This window comes from Aspergillus heteromorphus, assembly GCF_003184545.1.
Source record: "Aspergillus heteromorphus CBS 117.55 chromosome Unknown BO70scaffold_24, whole genome shotgun sequence".
NCBI lineage: Eukaryota > Fungi > Ascomycota > Eurotiomycetes > Eurotiales > Aspergillaceae > Aspergillus > Aspergillus heteromorphus.
Window position 1 is genome coordinate 424,537 of NW_020290429.1, and position 20,663 is coordinate 445,199.

General features: G+C 52.8%; 6 protein-coding genes and 1 non-coding gene across 7 annotated transcripts; 3 read left to right on the forward strand and 4 right to left on the reverse strand.

Moving 5' to 3' along the window:
* The first annotated feature begins 80 nt into the window (after positions 1 to 80).
* BO70DRAFT_364600 (uncharacterized protein) lies at positions 81 to 2,174 on the forward strand. The gene is made up of 4 exons (XM_025543848.1): positions 81 to 482; positions 578 to 1,010; positions 1,066 to 1,202; positions 1,258 to 2,174. Exons 1-4 carry the CDS (start codon positions 190 to 192, stop codon positions 1,991 to 1,993), a joined length of 1,599 nt encoding a protein of 532 aa, XP_025396862.1. The 5' UTR covers positions 81 to 189; the 3' UTR covers positions 1,994 to 2,174.
* Positions 2,165 to 3,791, reverse strand: BO70DRAFT_111368 (uncharacterized protein). Its single transcript, XM_025537880.1, has 3 exons — positions 3,541 to 3,791; positions 2,507 to 3,490; positions 2,165 to 2,447 (listed from the first exon to the last, which is right to left on the reverse strand). Coding segments are annotated over exons 1-3 (990 nt in total). The 5' UTR covers positions 3,545 to 3,791; the 3' UTR covers positions 2,165 to 2,445.
* Positions 3,792 to 4,276: 485 nt separating this feature from the next.
* Positions 4,277 to 4,348, reverse strand: BO70DRAFT_t257. The gene has a single exon. It is a non-coding gene; the product is annotated as a tRNA-Glu (tRNA).
* A 913-nt stretch (positions 4,349 to 5,261) lies between these two features.
* Positions 5,262 to 6,388, forward strand: BO70DRAFT_373172 (putative NAD binding Rossmann fold oxidoreductase; the record flags this gene model as incomplete). The annotated part of the gene is made up of 2 exons (XM_025544898.1): positions 5,262 to 5,588; positions 5,648 to 6,388. The coding sequence occupies 2 exons, from the start codon at positions 5,262 to 5,264 to the stop codon at positions 6,386 to 6,388; spliced, it is 1,068 nt and encodes a 355-aa protein (XP_025396864.1).
* A 1,283-nt stretch (positions 6,389 to 7,671) lies between these two features.
* BO70DRAFT_381641 (putative glycerol dehydrogenase) lies at positions 7,672 to 9,048 on the forward strand. The gene is made up of 4 exons (XM_025545479.1): positions 7,672 to 7,820; positions 7,882 to 8,178; positions 8,230 to 8,610; positions 8,674 to 9,048. Exons 1-4 carry the CDS (start codon positions 7,745 to 7,747, stop codon positions 8,877 to 8,879), a joined length of 960 nt encoding a protein of 319 aa, XP_025396865.1. The 5' UTR covers positions 7,672 to 7,744; the 3' UTR covers positions 8,880 to 9,048.
* A 380-nt stretch (positions 9,049 to 9,428) lies between these two features.
* On the reverse strand, positions 9,429 to 10,511 carry BO70DRAFT_389180 (uncharacterized protein; the record flags this gene model as incomplete). Its single annotated transcript, XM_025546059.1, has 1 exon — positions 9,429 to 10,511. One exon carries the CDS (start codon positions 10,509 to 10,511, stop codon positions 9,429 to 9,431), a length of 1,083 nt encoding a protein of 360 aa, XP_025396866.1.
* A 2,857-nt stretch (positions 10,512 to 13,368) lies between these two features.
* On the reverse strand, positions 13,369 to 17,539 carry BO70DRAFT_341734 (uncharacterized protein). The gene is made up of 2 exons (XM_025541342.1): positions 17,506 to 17,539; positions 13,369 to 17,425 (listed from the first exon to the last, which is right to left on the reverse strand). The coding sequence occupies exon 2, from the start codon at positions 17,297 to 17,299 to the stop codon at positions 13,859 to 13,861; it is 3,441 nt and encodes a 1,146-aa protein (XP_025396867.1). The 5' UTR covers positions 17,300 to 17,425; positions 17,506 to 17,539; the 3' UTR covers positions 13,369 to 13,858.
* Positions 17,540 to 20,663: the final 3,124 nt, after the last annotated feature.

A 20,663-nucleotide genomic window follows, 5' to 3' on the forward strand; every position in this document is an offset into this window, starting at 1 on the left:
GGCTGGGCTGAGCTGAGCTGAGCTGAAATCCGCCGGACGCCCAAAGCCTAAACTTCCCCTTCGTCACAGTCTCTCTCCACCCTCCACCCATCACTTATCTTCCCCTCAGGATGTGACATGCTCGGCGAAATCCTGGAGACATCTGCAAAGGAACCTTTGAACCCACTTGAAGCTTGATGGTCTCGTACCATGGCCTCCGACTCCACGCCCAACACCGACCTCCATCCGGGGGTCCGCAACGCTCTCCGCATTTCCCTCAGCGCCAAGGAGTACCGTCTGCTCCACGAATACGCCATCCGGCGCACCCCGTCAGCTATTCAGAACAAGCTGCCTACACCCTCAAGGTTCGAGGCGATTGTTCGCTCCAAATACAAATACAATGATGCCGCAGTCCGGGCCTCCTTGCGGGTCTTTCTCCTCTCCAGCTCCCTGTTGAAGCTCGTTGACGTCGTGGTGGGGAGGATCCGCGGCGACCTATCCACGTGAGTTTCGACTCCCCTCATGAGCATAAATTAGAACTCGTCACGAAAGAAAAGATGAGTCCCGGGTCAGGCTAACATGTGCTTCGTCCCTCCAGAAAGAAAGCACCGCGCACGTCTTTTGTCCGCTCGCCGAACTTTCGTCTCTCGGCCTCTCTCTCGCTCATTCTCCTCTTCCACCGCTTCCTCTATCGCTTCTTCGTTCGGTTGCGAGCGAACCTCCGTACCGATGACGCGCGACCCTTCCGCGACCGTAACCCGCGCATCTCCAAGGCATTGACCTCGCGCTGTGCGCCCGCTGTCGGAGCCAGTATTGCCGGGTTTGCGCTGGGGATTTGTCCGCAGAATCAGCTCCGACTTTCAGCGGCCATTTACACGGCGACTCGCAGTCTGGAGTTTCTATTCAACTCGCTGGATGAGAAAGGATGGTTTGAGAACCGTCCTCGGTGGTTTGGAAGTTGGTTGTTGATGCCGGTTGCGTGCGCGCAGCTCTTCCATGCTTTTGTCTTTGACCGGGAGACGACACCGAAGGTTCGTTCCTACTGTTTGTCCTTGGCCTGGAGCGTATGCTTACTCGAATACTTAGTGGTTTGGAAATGTGGTCTTGAGGCTCTCCCCGAGCTATGTGCGTGATCGGCCTGATTCTTTGCCGTTGAATGTTCCTTGGCCGGGGAAGGAAAGCGTGGTGGATTCGCTGGCTAATATCGCTAATCTACGGTGGCCGTAAGTTTGACCGGCCGTCTGTACTCGTGGAGACCTTCCGCTGACCATAGAGCAGAGCGTTTGCCTCCCCTATCTTACATCCCGGAAGCCCTAACCCTTTGCCGTCTTCACTGACGTCCATTTCACCCATCACGGGTCCTGCCCACCCGGCTATATCCAGCCTGTCGTGCGCATTGCTCCACCCCAGCAGCCCCAGCTGTGGGACCGCATTCCTACACCACATCCTTCTCTCAGTTCCACCTCTTGCCCGGTTCTTGACCACTGTCACTCTGGCACTCTCTCTGCGGAATATCAAGAGCTTGGTGTCCGAACCCATCACGTCGATCAACAAACTCTCCAAACAAATCATCACTTTAACAGCCATCCTCTCTGCCGCCGTCGGCTCCGCATGGGGCAGCCTCTGCCTTTGGAATTCTCTGCTACCACGTTCCGTCCTCCCCCAGAAACGGTTCTTCCTCAGCGGTGCACTTGCGGGTCTTCCATTCGCCTTTCTTGGAAACAGCCGCAGCATCTTCATGTACTTCTTCCGAGCCGCCGTGGACTCCGCCTGGAAGACAAATGTCAAGCGCGGATTGTGGAAAGGCTGGAAAGGCGGCGACCTGTGCATCGTTGTCCTGGCATGGGCGCTCATGGGTGCTATTCTGGAAAGTCGACCCTCCGCTGTCCAGGGCAAGAGCGTGAGGAAGGCTTTGGCCTGGATGAAAGGGGATGGGTTCATCGACCCGGTTGATGCTGCTGCGAGGAAAAGGGCCAAGAAAGCGGCCGCGCAGAAGAGACCGGAGAATGAATGAGTGAATAATGCATGGCATTCATGAAATATTGCCACTTGTCGTTTTTCATACTGGGATTTGCCGTCGGTACAGGTTTACTGATATCGTCTTTTACTGTATCATTCATCTCGTGCTCATACCTGGTAACTCGATCTTTACAGCGGCGGGTGGGTGGAGTTTGTAATTAGGAATTACCTATCTGTTTCGTATGAATTGCAACTATGTAGTTGTTCATAATCAGAGACATACATCATCATCATCAAAGCTGATTTTTCAGGCCATCGAAGCCGACATTTTTTCAAGGAAAGAAAGAAAAGGAAACGAAGATAGAAAACAGGAAATAAAAGCAAGCACGCGACCACAATCCGGTAAATTTCAATCACCTTGCACATTCTACGCTCAACAATCTGCTTTCCCACAGCCAGTGACCTCGAATACCGAAGTTGTATCATCTCAAGAGACGTCGACTCCCATCCTACAAGGTAAATTAGCACACCAATCTCTATCACATAGCAACAGGAGAATGCAACTCACATTTGAAAACGAGATAAAACACCGGATCGACAACCATCTTCGCACGCAGCTGCGCATTCAAAGCCCCGCGCCACTGACTCGACGACCCAACAGGGACCGTCATCGGGCGACCGGCCGGGGACTCCTTGGCGGAGGGGCGATACTCCAAGCGATGAACGGTAGCGTCATAGCCACACTGGTTCTTCACAATCAGAAGCCAGTCCGGGAAGTTGAGCTCGGTGAGCAGAGGGACGGTATCGACGGAAACAAGACCAGCTGTCAGCTCCTGCACAGTGCACAGACCGTGTCTGCTGGAGTTCACCTCGTTGATGACCCAGATATTGCGGGACAGCAGGTCATGATACAAGTGAGGAGACTGTTCCTCCAGATATCCTGCGCGAAGCTTCGGTCCTTCAGCGCCTGGAGTAGAGGATTCGTCCTTCAGCTTCCGCTCAACAGGGCCCACGCTGTAAGCGATAGTGCTGGCGCGATCAGTCTCGAGATCATTGTAGTAGAGAGACCGGGTCAGAGTGACAGCGGGGGAGCTCTGGCGGGTGAACTCGATCGGCTCAGACTCAGTTTCAGTTTCATTTCCGGTTGCTACCACGCGGGCCCGGGTCTCATGGGCTGCTTCTGAACCATCGCTCTCCTCGCCAGCGCTGTCGCTACTGTCATAACGTTTGATATCAAGATAATTGCCCGTCGGCGCAGTCATCATAAGCCGCTGTTTCGCTTTATGGTCCCGCTTGATGACGCACACGAGGCCCATGATGCCCTGCATACGGCGCAGATTGCTCGACGCATCCTGGACATAGTCGGGGAGGTCGGATATAACAGACAGAATGAATTCCTGCTGCTGTGACCTTCCGCTCGCTCTGCTGCAGGAGTTGTACAGCTTGTCGTGCGTCAGGAGCAGGTCGGTCAGGCGGATTCTCAGCCCCCGGAGGTCGCGCTCGTCGCCGCCGAGGTAGGAGATCAGGGTCTCGCGGTTCCATTTGAATTTGCCTGGTAATCTTTAGTAGGGGGAAAATATAGTGGGATTTGAGGCATTGTACCCATTTTGACGTTCCGGTTTTGTAGACAGGGAGATCGTAGCAGTCTGTCTAGGAGGACCTACTAGGTGGCCGAGGATGTAGAAGATGAAAGGTAAATTCGCCCATCGTGGGATGAGATTATGTTCCAGCGTGTGAAAGCATGGCTGGTATTATATAAGCGGGGTTAGCTGGCTAGCTAGCCCTTCTGTTTGCTTGTCTGCTGCGTATTGTGAGATGATGTCGTTTGGAGGGTTGGAGATTCACAGTTTGACGATGCGATGGACGATGCGATTGCAGGTGATATAACACGGGCAGAATGTCGGGCGGTAGGCTTTCTGCTGGCGGTCTGGAAGGCGGAGAAAAGCTACGTTTCTTGGCGGTCAGAGAAAACGAGCGGACAGAGATTCGACGGAAAAAAGTGTTTGTTGTTTTTTTTTTTTTTTTTTTTTTTTGATGGCTTAATTTTGGGAGGCCAAGTTGATCAAATTTTGTACATTTTGTGACACTGGCAAGAAATGAATAGATTTTCGCAGATGAAAAATAGTGTATATTTTGTAGTATTTATGGCAGAATGTCTGGACGGTCGGTCAGATACCGGCTGAAATTTACACGTTTCGAGGCGCCAAGAGAAATCGAAGAAGATAAAAGCGTACGGTTTTCTTCAACACTGTTTGCATTGTAGAGAGTTGACAGCTCGGAAAACTCCGGAAAAGTTGTATAGAGACATGGCAGCAGGTAGTTAAAAGCAAAAAGAGAATTCCATTGCGGGGAATCGAACCCCGATCTCCTGTGTGAAAGACAGGTATGATAGCCGTTACACTACAATGGATGGTGTTGTAAAATTTCGCAAATTTATTGCCATTTCAGCTGGGGGGCGAGTATCCGTGTTTTATTTACTCAGTAGCCTGTCTGGGGAGGCTGTCTCAAAAGCTAGCGATATACACAGGTGTCTTGTAATCACTATGATGGGAGCACCCAGCATAAGTAGCATCCCGGGGTCTTTTGCCCAACTCGGCTGGGTAGCGCCGGGCCCCAGGCCTAACCCCGGAAAAGGAATGAATCCCCGCAAAGCCCCGGGGAAGTTGCCCCGTAGACCCATCCGGCCTCCCGGGTTGCTAACTTGCTTTAGCAATCGCAGCTCTCACTCCGTACAAAGCTACAATCCCACTAGCTGACGACAAATATTCCCGACTTCGGCCCTCTGGCTGCATCACCGCGACAGTTTTTTCCTCATGAGGGGACCTGTCGATTTATTCATCACACCTATCATGTTTCCCCCGCCTGGAATCCCTTTTCCGACCGTCTCCCTGGCCTGGGAGGCTGGGTCCAGACTGGATGATATCCGGGGTTGCAGCGGCAGTCCCCACTGGGATCAGATACCCCCCAGGAACTTAGGAAAGCAGGGCACCTGCCGGCTATTATAGTGCGCTAGGTAAGTACCTAGTCTCTACTCCCTGCAGTAGTGGTTTCTATACAAGGCTGACTGGCCTGCCTACCTCCCTAGTGCTCAATCGTCCTCCTACCAGCTTCTTGGCAGCTCCAGCTCTTCACGCCTCCCAGGAAGCCAGACCGACTCTTGCTGGAGCTCGTCGCATCGGTTAAATTCCTCGTCCTCGTTGTGTCCCTTTCGCTCCCTCGTCCTCAATTCTCCTCACGCAAGCTCCATATCTTTACATACCTGTATCTTCCATTCTTCAAGGCAATCTTTTAGCACAACCACTTTTCAGCCATCATTTGTCACAATGTCTGCCAGAAAGTTGAAGGTTGGTTGCGCCGGTCTGGGCCGTATGGGCAAGCGCCATGCTCTGAACTTCTTGCAGCGTACTCCCCGTGCAGAGCTTGTTGCCGCCAGCTCCCCGGATGACACTGAGCTGGAGTGGGCAAAGGTGCACCTTGCACCTTATGGAGTGACTCTATACAAGAACTACGATGACATGCTGAAGCACGAAGGGCTGGAAGCCGTTGTGGTTGCGTCTGCTACAGCTGTGCATGCCGAACAGGCCATCAAGGCCATTGAGGCTGGCAAGAATACTCTTTGCGAGAAGCCCTTGTCGACCAGCGTTGAAATTGTATGCTCTACCTTACCTAAACTTTTCCTCCCGATTACAACTAACTGGTCCAACTACAGTCTCAAACAGTCCTCGATGCAGCTTCCAAGAAGCCCGAACTGAAGGTGATGTGTGGCTTTTCCCGCCGCTTCGATGCCTCATACCGCGATGCATACAATAAGACGTCTAGTGGTGGGATTGGTGCCCCCTCCGTCATGCGCAGTCAGACTTGTGACAAGTTGGACCCGACCGGATTCTTTGTTGCTTATGCCGAGTTCTCTGGGGGGATATTCGTGGACTGCTCCATCCATGATATCGATCTGGCCCTGTGGTTCTTTGGTCAAGACAGCAAGGTCAAGTCCGTGTCCGCGGTGGGTATCACGGCTGTGGAGCCAGACTTGCGCAAGCACAACGACCGGGACAACGCTGTTGGTCTGGTTGAATTCTACAGCGGCCAGATTGCCTACTTCTACGCCTCGCGCATGATGGCTGCCGGCCAGGAAGATACCACCGAGATTATCGGCACGAAGGGAAAGCTGGCGGTGAACACTCAGCCCGCTCTGAACCTGGTCAATATCTTCGACGAGAACGGTGTCCGTCGCGAGATCCCGCAGCATTACTATGACCGCTTCGAGTACGCATTTGTCACCGAAGCCAACGAGTTCACTGCCTGTTGTCTGGAGAACACACCCGTTCCTTTGAAACTTGAGGGTGCGGTCCAAGCCGTCCGAATCGGCAGTGCCCTTCAAGAATCCATGATCACTGGCGAGAAGATCTTCTTTGACGAGGCCGGTGTGCGGATCCCCAAGGCAAGGCTGTAGACAGGACGAATTCACGATAAACCTCTTTCTATATTACAGTTATTCTATTGCGTTCTACGAAGACAATGAAAAGCGTTATCGTTATAGTTCTTGGTACTATTCGAACTAAACCAGTAACATCTTTGGATCTCTATGTCTGGAAACAATTGCCCTCAATGTTCAAATGTTGCTAAACCACTCCGCATACCCATTGCCTTGGTTATACCACAACCAACTATTCGATTCAATTCAATTCAATTCAATCCAATCCAAGTTCCATTAACATGACCAAACCCGCTACTTCTTCTAGCTACTCGACCCTGTATGTAGATGTAAACGCTTCCCCAGCAAAGCAGGACCAACTGCCGAGACCGTCGGTACTGTACTTGCCAGACCCACCCAGTTCTCGGCAAAGAAGAGTTCAAGACTGGAGAGATCCTGTCACTAGTACTTAATATCTACTACTGTCCCATGTCCCTCCATTATTCCCATGATTGCCACCAATTCGGGACCTTTTTTCCGAAGGGTGAGTAATAATGGCAATGACCCCCGTGCATGTGGAGTTGGATCGGGAGTTGAAGTTGATGCGGGTGGGCCTGGGCCAGGATATCGGTTTCCGAGGCCGAGGGACCGCAACGATGAACCGCAACGAACCACGGGCTCACACGCACGGCCCGTCTCGCCAAGTCTGCCTGCCTGCCTCCCTGCCTCCCTGCGGTGACGATCATAGCATCGTCATTGTTAGTACTAGTGGCTGGGGTTCGGGTTTGTGCCTGGTTCCGATCTCGATCCGAGGGTCACTCGTACTGTGTACACAGTCGGTGTTTCTGGGGTGGGTGGAGCGGAGCGGCTGGTCGAGGCCGGCTATTGAGTGAGTGAGTGAGTGAGTGAGTGAATGAGTGGGGGGCCAACTAGATTTAGAGGAGTACTGCCCGTATGCTTCTGAGCTCTGTCGCTTGGGTTGTAAAAGGTTTGGACGACCGACGAGGGGAGAAACTGTGGTGACTATTGGGCAATTGAGGAAATAAGAGTTGAGGGGATCTAGATACTCGAGTGAGAATTCTTCCAGGAGATATATGCGAAGTACGGAGTTTGTAGCGAGAAAATTGCAAGCGTGGGGGGGGGGGAGCAACGGCCGAGGCCCGTGATTGATGGAGAATCTTAATCGGGGTGATTTGGCCCGGATGGCGGGGAACATTGGAGGGGCTGCGTGTGGGGGGGGGGAAGCTGTTTTTTTCTCTTAATTAAGTATCTGCCTTTTCTTCCTTTTCTTTCTCTTCTTCCTCTTTTTCATTTTTATTCTATTTTATTCTCTGGTTATAAAATAGTATTCATTCGCATTTTCTCTCCGTCCATACAATTCAATTCCATTTCACAATGGGTTCTACGTCGACTGTCGCTGATACCCGCTTCACGCTTAACACTGGAGCGGAAATCCCCGCGCTTGGTCTGGGTATGGGAATTGAGTCTTTGTCTTGGTGACTAGAGGAAGGTCCTGGCTAATTGTTACGCAGGGACATGGCAATCAGGCCCCGGGCAGGTCGAGAAAGCTGTGGAGCATGCCATTGCGGTGGGATACAGACATATTGATACTGCGTTTGCGTACAACAATGAGGGGGAGGTCGGAAAGGGTATCAATGCGGCCATTGCGTCGGGGATAGTCAAGCGAGAGGATCTGTTCGTCACCACCAAGCTCTGGAGTACATGGCACTCTCGGGTGGAGGAGGCGCTGGACCAGAGCTTGAAGAACCTGGGGCTGGACTATGTCGATCTCTATCTGGTGCATTGGCCTGTAGCTATGAACCCCAACGGTTAGTGTACTTTCGCTCGGACAACTAGGGGCTTGTACTGATGAAGCGAAGGCAACCACCCCAATGTCCCCACGCTCCCCGACGGCTCCCGCGACCTTCACCTGGACCACTCTCACATCACCACATGGAAGAGCATGGAGAAGCTTGTCGGAAGCGGCAAAGCCAAGGCAATCGGTGTCTGCAACTATAGCAGACCGTTTCTCGAGCAGCTGCTCGCCGAAGCCACCGTGGTTCCGGCCGTCAACCAGATCGAGAACCACCCGAGCCTCCCCCAGCAGGAGGCTGTCGATTTCTGCAACGAGAAGGGCATCCATATCACCGCTTACAGTCCGCTTGGGAGCACGGGTAGTCCGCTGTTGACGGCAGCGCCAATCGTGGAGGTTGCGAAGAACAAGGGCGTTGATCCCGCCACGGTTCTTCTGAGCTGGCACAGTATGTGTTCCCTGCTGTTGTTGTTGCTCTGAAAACGATATCTAACAAATCTTGCTTTTCCAGTCAGCCGTGGCTCTTCTGTCCTCGCCAAGTCCGTGACGCCTTCCCGGATCGAAAGCAACCGCAACTTGGTTGCCCTGGATGAGTCTGATATGGCTGTTATTGCCAAGTATACCAATGATCTGGCGGAGAAGAATGCCTTCCAGCGTTTTGTCTTTCCGCCATTTAAAATGGACTTTGGGTTCCCGGATAAGATTGGTCGTGTATAAGGGGAGGATGAGTGCTTGGTGATCGATAAGTTGGGCATATAGAAGGAAGAAAGGACGAGAGAAGATGGATCTCAAGAACTAAACCAGTCATATTTCGCATTGTCAACTGTACATACACAAGTGACTTCCCCTGAGCATAGATCAAACGACCCCATTCAAGATCCAGTCGGCCCTTTGATGGGACTTGCAGGCAAGAAAGAAAGAAAGAAACAGACAAACGCATTCACCGCGGCCAATCCAGCCCAACCCCAAGCACGTGCCCCCCCTGAGACCTAGAAAAAAACGAACGCACACACGCAAACACCGCTGAGAATCTGGAATAGCAAATTATGGTGCAGCTCACCGCCTCGACCCCCGGCTTTTCTATTCCCCGCGCGTCTCTTCTTTCGTGTTGTTGTTTCCCTTCTCTCCCATCCGCCCTTCACTCAACCTTCACCTTCTACCATCATCTTTCATCCCCCCACCTTCACGAGAGCAGTAGGCAACACAAGAGAAGAAGAGTCGGGTGGGTGGTGGGCGGCACACCTTCTCTCCCACTTATTCATTTGATTACTTGGGAGAGAAGGTGTGATTGACTACCGTGATCTCCGGCACGACAAGACCAGTCCACTCCCGATCAAGCATGATCTCCATTGACACCGTTGCGGAACCTGGTGCCTCAGAGTACACCCCTTTGGAGACGAAGAATTCTTGATACCCCAGTTCTTTGATATCATCTGGGATATCCTTGCCGCGTGTGCCGCCCTGTCGAGCCAGCTCCCGCAGAGCCTGCAATCGTCGTGCCTCCCGCTCAACTACGACTGTCTGGGCAAGGTTGCTGGACAATACCCGCCGAGCATTCAAAGTCTTGAAAGCCTCTTTCAGCTGGGCGTAGGGGAGCGAAATCAGAATAGCAGAGGCGATCGTGTTTTTGCGGCCGGGCTTCTTGTCAGTCAACGATCCAAACTTCACTGTGGCAAGTCCTGGGTTCGAGCAGATCGCCCCGGGCACGGACTGGAGATGCTCTGGGATTCGGTTGGGAATGCTTATGCTCTGGGCTTGGGGGTCCAAGACAAAGTCGGCATCGATATGGTCCACAATGAACGTCAACGCGGCCCGGACCAGCAGGGGGGCCCAGATCTCATGCAGCTCTCGGCTTCGGGTCGACGGATTGACCGGCGTTACTTGACTGTCATGGACCTCAGTGAGACTGGAAGGTACACTGCTCTCGAAAGAGATGGAGAAGTTCTCAACGCGAAGGCCGAAGTGAAAGACGGCCTCGACTGTATCCCAATCGATGAGATTCAATACCATTCTCACGCCAGCTTCGAGGATACTGTTAACTTGCAAGAATGCACCTGATGTTGCGTACGAGAACGCCAGATCCACCATGGCTATCTTGATTGGGAATGGGAACATGTCTTCGTTGTCTTCGGTATACCCAAGCAGTGCAAGTGTCGTTGCTCGGAGATTTTCACCCTGCAGATGAGGCGATCCGTACAGGTTACGAGCGGCATATTCAAAGCCTTGTATCATGTTGGCCTGAATAGCGAACACGGCGATGATCTCATAGTGTCCCTGCTTGTATATCGGAGTCTCCAGGAGGGCGGCGACGAATGGACTGCGAGCGATGACGGCCCTGTGGACGGGCATTACGACAGTGGGGAACACTCCGCTCGTTGATTTCAGTACGATCTGAAAGTCACAAAGCCGGCCTTTCTCATATAACTCGAGAAAGTACGACGAGAGTGTGTCCGCGCCAACCAACGTATCCTCTTTCCCTGGAATTTTGTCAGCCTCGAATCACAAACACAATACTTCTGCTTTGAATTCGACTCACCTTTCTTGGCATTTATATCACTACTCTCGACCATCACGATGCAATCCACCTCCTCGACTGCCTGGACATCGCCATTCACCACCTTTCCAGCAGATGCCGGTTTGCTGCTAGTCGCCAAGCAACTGCAGCAGTCACCGTTGTGGTGCAAGCAGCAGCACGACTGACTTGGAGGACAGCCGCAGTCTGAAGGTGGCCTATGTACGCAGCAATTGGGGTTATAAACGCACAAGGCCCGTCGGTGCACCTGGCAGCACGGCGCAGCTCCGTCGGGGACGTTGTGAGTCGAGTTCTCTCCCCCCACCTCACTGGCGACCTCGTGGATAGTTTCGGCCGAGGAGTCATTCGCAGCCTCAGCAAGGCGACCAGCGACATGGTTTTCTTTCGCGGAGGAGCGTTGTGCAGCACCGACGTTGCCAGCTGCAGTGTATTTGTCTTTCTTACCAGACTGTACCACCATCGACAAGGCACTAGCCACGACATCTCGGACATTACGCTGACTGTCACGTTCATCGGACACACGACGCAGCGAATCGCGGCCAAACGCAGCACGATCTCCATCGCTGGGGGCACTCAGAGCCGCGAAGATCCTATCCCTCAGGGAAGTCTCACCCAACAGGCCCAGACCAGCAGCAATGGAGTCGGCCTTTGTCTCGACCGCGCCAGCCATACTCACATCATCAGCGACACTCTCACACGACGCCTTCTTGTCATTGTCTCCGGCAGTAACAGCATCGGGAAGCTCAGACTCATCACCTCCAGACTGCAGGATCGCGTCGACCGCGTCATCGTCATGATGATCATCCACCTCCACATCCTCCTCCTCCACCTCCGTCTCCCCGTTCTTGTTCTTCTTCCTCTTGTTCTTCTTAACGTTCTTGTTCTTCCTCTTCGTCTTCGCCTTCCCCTTCCTCCTATTCTCCGTCGACCCGTCCACCTGTTCGTAGCCAGGCAGGACCGGGTCCGATGACCGCGCCCGCCGCCCAGACGCGTCCATATCTCCGGGATTCCGCGAGATATTGAAGAACTCGTCTAGTCTGTTCACGACACAAGGCAACTCGGAAGTGCAGAACGAACTGCTTCGACCCATCCTTTTTTTTTTTTTTCTGTTATCTTCTCCGTCCTGCTGCATATCAGGGAAGAATGGTAATGGTACGGTTACTCACTTTGTTTCGAATGATTGGGGAATCTTCAATGCAATGCAGAGACCCGCCAAACCAGACGACGAAGATACAGGGACAGAGAAATAGAGAGATGGTCGTCAAACGCGTCCGTCTGTGTTGTGCTGTGTTGCGTTGCGTTGCGTTGCGTTGCGAGGATTGTCGATTGATTGACTGAATGATTGAACTCAGCTTGATCCATGAGGGTCAGTCAACATGTCCATAGAATACTCCATCCATCGGTCCGGTCTATCCATCTCATCTAATTTGATATGAGAAATGGAGAAACATACTGTACGTAAGCTAAGCGATATTAAGCAAAGCTCAGCCAGAGAGAAATTTCCTATTCAAAGCAATCAGAATGAATCTTTGCTGTTGTGTGTTGCTTGCAATTTCAATATCCTTGACAATATTACTGTCTTGGTCAAGGAGAAAGAAGTGGAGTAAAGGAAGTCAAGTAAATTCGTGTCGTGTCGTGTCGTGTTTCTGTTGTGTTGTGTTCGTGGGTCGTGGGTCTAGGTAGGTATAGTAGGTTTAGGTCGTTTGCTCTTTTCTCTCTTTTTCTTGTTCTTGTTCTTGTTCTTGTTCTTCTTTATGCCTACTCTAGTTATCTACCTATCTATGGTATGTTAAAATACGCCGAGCCTACTACGTTCACTGTCCCTGTCTCTGTCCCTGTCCCTATCCCTGTCCCTACCACAGTCTCTTCTCTTAGACAGACAAGTCCTGTACATATGACCGGATGATGGGAAAATAAGAAAAATGAACCGTGAATCCCAGCAGCAACTTAGCTTAGTCTTATAGGCCTGTGAAGGGGCATGATAGTAAGTGAGAAAGTAAGTAATAAGTGAGTGAGTGCATCCATGCATACATCCAAACAAAAAAAAAAGGTTAACAATATTCACAATCTCCACAATAAACAGACATATAGAACCTCTCACCCCTTTGAGCAATAATTCCATACATTGTGTTATTTGGTTTCGAAAAAGTAACAATTGGAGTACCATTCATGCCTGAATTCCATGGCACACTTTTTAACACGCACGCTGAGGGTTCGATGGATACACGTGACATGACTGTGCTCTGATTTGATTTGTTTTCCCACGATTAACACCTAGGTCCTTATCGAAGGTAGTATAACTAGTTAGTTAGTAGGTAGGAGTATTATATAAGACTTTATTGCAGTTTGCAATTTGCATCTAGCGATGCAGTGAAGAAATAATATTCCTCTACTGGGTAGATAACTAGTAGTTACGTGTTTTCTGATTCTTACTTTACTAGTACTGTTTGTTTCTTGCGGATAGCCCAGGTTCTTTTTTCTAATAATAACAATAATAAGAAGAAGAAAAAAGCGGGGAAGAGAGGTTGTTTACAACCACTTAGGTAGACATGGTTAACCATGACCATAACCATAACCATAACTATAACCATTTAATTTCCACACAAGATGAAGAATGAGTAATTCAGAGAGAAGGTATCTCAGAAGTAATGTATTTTTTTTCTTATTCTTATTCTTATTCTTATTTCTTATTACTATGCCTATCTTCAAACAATGGGATCAAAAAGACATGAGTCTTCTAATTCTTCGGATCCTATCACATACCGAGACAGAAAGAAAAGAAATCGCTAGATGATAAAAAAAAGGATCGGATGACTCAAGCTGATACACAGACAGACAGACAAAAAAAAAGGAAGACAGTGGTGGCCTGTCCGCTCAACATAACGCAGTTGGTATATCATGATGTATGCGAAACCGGTATTCCAAATGAGAGAGAGAGAGAGAGAGTGAGAGAGATAGAGAGGTATCGAACATAAGAGAATGCAGCAATGCTAGTTAGGACATTGAATAATACATCATGGTCGGAGAAGGTAATCAATGAAGGGAAGGGAAGGGAAGGAGAAGAGTGGGTGGTAGTGAAGGTAGAGGGTCAATGGTAGAGAGTGAGTGAGTTATGATGAACGTCTTGCGAGAAGGTAGGCAGGTCGGTAGGTAGGTAGGTAGATCAGAACATGCCTCCATCCATAGGAACCTTGGGTGGTGGATACGCAGGCACGGCGGGGGCGTCGACCATCGACATGAGCTGGTGGCGGGCCTTAGCGTTCAGGTTGCCGCCCTCGCTGGAGGTCTTGCGCAGCCGGGCCCGGGATCGAGGGCGCTTCTCCCCGTCGTCGGAGAAGTTGCTGGTCTCTTCCGCCATGGCCCCGTCCATGGAAGGAGCGTACTGCGACTCGTGTCTTTCGCCCTTGAGTGCTCCGAGGATCGTCTGGGTAGTGGTTTGACGGCGACGGCGGGGGTTCATAGGGGGAATTGGCGGCGTGACCATGCCGTTGCTCAAGCTTGCGCCAGGAGGGAGGCCGACGGTTGGGACATTCGAGGTGCATGAGACAAAAGTGGGCTCGGAGATCAATGCCTTGCTGACCATGCGCTTCTGGAGCATGACGTGCCCTGGAGCACGCTGGGGAGGAGCATTGCTATTGTTGGTGGTGGTGGTGGTGGGCACTGAGGGCGACGAATGGCTGCGAGCCGGATCCTCCAAGGGTGGTGTGGCATTGGCGGAATAAGGGGCAATGGGAGACGGCCGTGGGGTGGCACCGATCAGAGAGGTGGTGCTCGCAGCTGGAGGATAGAATGGTCTGTCGTGGTAGCTTGACACTGCGGATCGGCTCTCACTGCGGTATCTTCCCGAGGCGGCAGAGGAAGAACGATCGTACACGGCCGGCTCGTTGACTTCTACGGATGGGCGGTTAGACGAAGGAACAGAGGACATGCCGTGCTGATCATAGTCATTCGCGAACGGCTTGGGAACCCCATGGGCGACTTCCTCCAGCGTTTCCAACCCATCCCTGTCTCGTCGGGTGCGGCTCTTGGAGCGACCTGACGCATCCGAGGTCGAGCGATCCCTGCGAGACCTAAAGCTCGAGTGGGGAGACGCGCCGCGGCTCCGGCTGGACTCGCGGGAATCCTCCTGGCTGCTTCGCCCGAAAACCTTGGATCGGAGGGATTTTTCCGCGGCGATGTGGGGGGAGCTGGAGTTTGCGTGCTTCGCGAAGTTGAACGGGGGTCTTTCCTCGTCTTCACGCCACGGGTCTTCCGAAACCAAAGCCGGCGTCGACGCGTTGGCAAGGTTCAGGCCCCTGGCGTTCTTTTGGTCCCGGCTAAACAGATGCTGCTTCCCGGGCTTGTTCTTCAAGAAGGCGAACGCATTGCCCGGTTTGTTGGGGGTCAGATCCGGAGTCTGACGCCCGGAGACGGGGCTCGCGGACCTGCTCTCGCCCTCAGCAAACCCCCGAAGCTTTTCCTGCACCCTGCGCCGCCTCTCCGCCAGCTCGTTGGCAAACTCCTCGCGCTCTCTCTGTGTCTCGGTGCTCCCTTCGCGTCTATGCCTGTACATGAGCTCACTCTGCCAGTTCGAACTATTCGGGGCCCCCGCATGGTGTTGTAGAATGTTGTCCTCCGGGGCGTCCTTTTCGATCGGTTGCGGAGGAAGGTCTGGAGAAGGAGGCAGAATGGACGACCGATCGCTATCCCGTCGGAGATGAGTACGGATGAGGCCACTGAGACCCAGTCCGGACGGCCCCAGTGTTGGCGAGTCGGGCTTCTCGGGAAGGTCGTCGCCATTCTCGGCTCTAGTTTCAGCGATATCGTGTTCTGCGATGGGCTTCAGGTCACCGAGGTCCGAGTATCTGACCTCAGGCAAAGGGCTCCGGTGTTCACTGGTAGGAGTAGATGGCTTGGAGGGCGTTTCAGGTCGCAACGCGGGATGGATATCGTCAGTAGTGTACACCATGTCTCGCGAGCGCAAAGCACCGCCTTCATCCTCAGAGTCGCTGGGACTGGGGTTGGCAAAAAACGTTTCAACACCGTTCCTCGCAGGGGAGGCGTGCACAGCAGATCGGCTGCCCGGGCGTTGAATCTCGCTGTAATGAGAGGATGCAGAGGAGCCAGGTCTTGACCGATAGCTCGTGTTAGACATACCTCTCATGCGCCCAGTGTGCTCCTGGGGGATGATCGGTCCGGGAGGCGGTGGAGGGCGTGTTGAAGGCGGCGGGTAGGCTTGGTGCATCTGTAGCTGACGTCGCGTGAACTGGCTTTCATCGAACGCGCCGCTGGGTTTGTTGAACATGCCCGTTGCTGTGGCTTTCCCGTGGTCTTCGGGCTGTATGGCGGCCATCAGGGGAGCCTTGTCTTCGTGCTCGCTCGCTGGAGGGCTCAAGGGAGGGGACCCGTATGCTGAATTCGCCTGAGTTTGCGGTTCCTTGGGATTGGCCTCGGTTGACTCTTCTGGCGATGTGGACAGTGACGGAGGGCTGGTCGGCCGGACAGGAGGAGGGGAGGAATGGACAATGGACATCGGTTGCATTCTACCGCGTAGATTCGTAGCGCTCCTGGAAAAGGTTCGGTTGAGGGCAGGAGGGAATTCCGGGGTCGTTCCTCGTTGACGGCTTAGGCTCTCGAGTCGCTGCAAAGTAGACGTCTGCTGGTTCTGGGCTGATTGCGCCAAGCCCTGTCCGTAAAGCCGGCGAGACTTAACCGAGCCACGCTCAGGAGCCATGCCGGGCATTGGTGGCTTTGGCGAGGCCGTTTGCCCCTCGCCCACAGACGATTGCGAAGGAGGCCCGAAGAAGGACGGTTCGTCGAACGAAGTCGCCGCGGTCGATGTGCGGGTATATGAAGCAGGCCCAGATGCTGTCGAGGAGAAGGTCGTCCGTTTTGCGGACGAAACCCTGGACAGAGCATCTTCAGACTCCTGGGTCGGGCTATCCTGCTGTGCTTCTTGTGCTTCTTGTGTTTCTTCCATCGCCGCCTCTTCGCGCTCCTTGAGTTTCAGTCGTTGAAAAGCTGATAGATTCAGGTCGTGGTCATAGAGCGCACGGCCACCCATGCCCCCGGATTCCGGACCTGGTGTGGAAGGCGACTTGGAGGGAATCTTGTACACTTTTTGGCGACCACCGAACAGGTTGTTTCCTTCGGTTCGCCGACCTCGGCTCATGATGCTGCCTTGTTGAGAGCGGTCGTCATCCGTGCCATAACCATTGTTATCCGAGGCCATGGAGTGTGTTCGTCCGAGAGCAATGGAAGGTCGGCCATCCAGGGAGACCTCGTCGATGTCCGACAATAGGCTGGGGTTGTGGCCGAAAAGGTTCAGGCGTGAGGCGCGCTTGGGGAACAAAACGCTGTCATCGCTGGCTTTGCCGATTATTGATTCCGGGTCATCTTGCTCTCTCAGCATGCTGAATCGCGCGGACAACTTGGGCATGAGGAGACTGGTGCGAAAGTCATCGGATGACGGCAGGGCGTTGGAAAGATCAAGGTCCGGTAATTGTTCTGGCTCCTCCTTCTTTTTCTTCGACGGCTTCTTCGAGCTAATGCTGGCCGCACTGCTTTCCAGGACCTCGCCATCCTCCTTCACTTTCTCCTTCTTGGTCTTGCGGAATCGATTCATGATGGGACTGGGCGGGCGTACGGAGGCGCAGCGACGGTCAGGGGGGATTGCAGGGTCAAGGTCGAACTATAACGGATCACCACGTAAAGGAGAGGCAGGGGTTCCGACCCATGCACTCGGACAATGCTGTGTAAACCACGCCAGTCAGCCACTTGCAGATCGGGGATAATCGTCGTCGTCGAATGCTGGGCGGGATTTCGACCTACCGGACGAGACGGTGACGGGGGTTAAACGAGCGACAGAACCCGACGTAGGATATGACGAGGGGCAGGTAATAAAAGCTAGAGCGATGGATGCGACTTCCAATTTGCACTCATCCCCTGGAAGCGAAAGAGTCACGGGGGTGGGAGGAGGGGGGGGGGAGGATCAGAAAAGAGGCCGTCGGCGGCGGGTAGATAGACAGTAGTTCTCCGGACAAGTGCCAATAGTGGGCGTGACTTGCAGGGTGGGCTGTGGTATAGTCGGTCGATAAAGCGACTGAGGGAACAATGGTCGAGGAGAGCTAATTGCAGATGCTACTCCGTAGTAGTATCGGTCGAATTGGACAGATTGAGCGCCTGCATAAGCCGGGAAGGAATGTGGCTGCACCGTCGACAGCGGGAGCGGAGTACGTAGGGATGCTGAGGCCGGCCTGATATCGGGTGGAGGCCCCAGGGAAATGATGGCGCAATTGAACGAATGGAAGGGTCGATGCAAGACGCGACACGCGCAGCAGAGGGGAGAGGGTGTGTGTAAGAAAGAAAGAAAGAGAGGAAAAAGAAAGGTGAGGGAGGTGGAGGGAAAAGGAACGATCGAATTGGAAGGATGGAAGGAATTGGGAATAGAAAAAAAGAAGGGATCTGGATGGATCCAATTCGATCGTCCGTCCAGCTACGGCCGACCTTTTTTTTTGTCCTGCCTGTGCCTGTCCTTCTCTTCTTCTTTTCTTTTCTTTTTTTTTTTTTGTTCTGCCCTTTTTAATGAAAGGACACTAGCTCAAGGCTTGCAGTTGACCTGACTGGCCCGATCAATGATGGCTCCATTCGCATGACGGTTCTGATAATTACGGCCATCGCATTATTGGGCCCATGAATAGTAGTTAGTACCTTCTCCGTACCGTTCGGTGGTCCTCCAAAGAAGCGGATCGACACATGAAAGTCCTTTTACTATTTCTAATGGATTCAGCGCATGGCGGTTGGTCTTTGCTTTTTTTTTTCTCCCATTCAGTTGTCCCTTTTGTTTTATTTTTTTTTATTTTTCCCTACGCTTGTTTTTTGTCCCTATTCTTCTTGTTTATCTATCTGATGGGGACTCGAATTCAGTCGCAGGGCGAGTCCCTTGGGATGAAGGTTTCGTAACCGTGGGCGATAACATTTTCCCCCGGCACTAACAAGGTTATTTACCTTACCAGACCCCACCGAACAGAAAGCAGAAATGGTGCCTGAATCAGATCCCAGCAAAGCAACCACAATAATAAACTGTCACAGAACCCATGGATGGGGGTGCAATTACCGTACGGTACCGCGACTAGGGCCCAATGCCCCTTGCAGGCTCCACTGCCAAATGAACCGCAAATCGGACAGAGCTCTGTGACTGGGCCCGACGCTCCGGGTACCTTACGCGCCTATACCGTAGTCCGTATTGTCGTCCCTGATGCCTGTCAGCCTGGGGCCTCTTCCAGACCGACTATGGACTTAACCTTCAACTAACGGGGGCGGCGTGCTCAGGGTTGTGAGATGGAGATGGAGATGGGGATGGGGATGGATGCATGGCCAGCGATTTCCTTTCCCTCCACCGGAACCGGTCCTCAAGTCAACCAGGTCACCGGAAATCAAAAGCAAAATTGGTATCTAGGTAGATACTTACGATCGATGTGACCGCGTCTCGCGGGATGTGGGCCGATCTGGGGCTGAATGAAGGCTGAATGAAGCCTACGCCTCAACAGTCAACAACAGGGCTTGCTGTCCCCAAACTCTCACGTATTCCAGGCAACCCTCACTGTTGCTTGCGCCCCAGGACGGTCGGTCATTATTGGCAGTGGTTGCATCGAATGAAGCCGCAGTTGCCTCCCAGCACCCCTTTAGCGGAGGCGTTCAGGATAGACTGGCCACCTGAAGCCGCCAGCTGAACTGAATCCCTTCATCCTCGCCTAATATGACCTGTCTACTGACCGCATGCTGTTTCATGCCTTCGAACTTTATTCCCAGGACCGCTAGAGGGGTTTCCGGAAATTTGGACGAGCGGGACGATCCCCTCGACTGCCGTCGGGTATCTAGACTATCCCATATCCCATCCTTACTGGATCGATGCTAGCCCCCATGCTTGGATGCGAAGTACCGGTACGGAGTACATAGGATTTGATATCATCGCCATTGTCGTGTGCTGCGGACGGACTGGCGGACAGGACCAGAGTACAAAGCATGCAGTCATCCTGCACGGACATGGACGCTGTGAGGGTGCAATTGGGGGGGGGGGGGGGGGATCCCCGAACACGGAAGCTCTGCAGTTGAAAGAGGACCCGATCCTCCCACAGGACGAATAGAGTCCGGGACGGAGGAGGGAGGGCAAGGGCAGCATTGAGCATGCATGGAATAGACTGTACCTCTCTTTCCGGTAGGTAAGTTCCTTGTGGACCACAGCAGGGTCACCACCTGAGTCATCCGTGAGCCCTCCACAGGGCCACGGAGACGGTAGTTTGTTGGTTGGTGCTGGCTGGAAGTGTACAAAGCAGTATCCTTTTTTTTTTCCAGAGGACCATCGGACATGTTACTACATAGTTCGTGTCTTTCGTAAGCGAGATATCCAGGAACCGGTTTCTCCTTCGAGCTAAATGGCATAGTTCTCTGATCATCTTGGATGCTGTGGACCGGTTCGCAATATACTATTCCAGTCCAGTGTTCCAAACTTCGACCTTCCCAGAACCATCCAATACGTCATCTCCATGCTCCGAGGGAATCGCAGGACGGGGTGGAGGCATAGCGACTCCTCGCAGGGCACACGACCAAGTAGGCAGGCCAGAGTTTGTTTGGCGACTCCGCGGGAAGAGTGACAGCCGTTGGATAGTCGAACCTACCTTAAGTCTCCTCCGTCTGCCGTCCCTTGGTTACTTGGATAGTCGGCCCTGATACGGTACTGTACCTTGTACCGTCCCTGGTCCCTTTCTGGCCTGTTAGAACTTAGTAGGCAGTTGGATATAAACTGTTACCTAGACTGTGAGACTGTTAGTAGTACACCGTACACTACTTTCCGTATGGAGGGGATGGGATGAGGAGAGGAGGCCAGCCAGTCAACAGAAGCCAGGCGGCGGGTGTGGTGGATGCCCCTGACTAGGCCGTAAGTAAACAAACTACTTTCCTCTACGGAGTATCTAGCGGTTACCGTACAT

What these genes read in the sequence shown, in the direction of transcription:
- BO70DRAFT_364600 (XM_025543848.1), top strand. Translation starts at nt 190, where the DNA reads ATGGCCTCCGACTCCACGCCCAACACCGACCTCCATCCGGGGGTCCGC. An exon ending in ATCCGCGGCGACCTATCCAC is followed by an intron (nt 483 to 577) that starts GTGAGTTTCGAC and finishes TCGTCCCTCCAG; the next exon opens with AAAGAAAGCACCGCGCACGT. An exon ending in ATCGCTAATCTACGGTGGCC is followed by an intron (nt 1,203 to 1,257) that starts GTAAGTTTGACC and finishes ACCATAGAGCAG; the next exon opens with AGCGTTTGCCTCCCCTATCT.
- BO70DRAFT_381641 (XM_025545479.1), top strand. Translation starts at nt 7,745, where the DNA reads ATGGGTTCTACGTCGACTGTCGCTGATACCCGCTTCACGCTTAACACT. An exon ending in TGTAGCTATGAACCCCAACG is followed by an intron (nt 8,179 to 8,229) that starts GTTAGTGTACTT and finishes GATGAAGCGAAG; the next exon opens with GCAACCACCCCAATGTCCCC. An exon ending in GGTTCTTCTGAGCTGGCACA is followed by an intron (nt 8,611 to 8,673) that starts GTATGTGTTCCC and finishes TTGCTTTTCCAG; the next exon opens with TCAGCCGTGGCTCTTCTGTC.
- BO70DRAFT_341734 (XM_025541342.1), bottom strand. Translation starts at nt 17,299, where the DNA reads ATGAATCGATTCCGCAAGACCAAGAAGGAGAAAGTGAAGGAGGATGGC.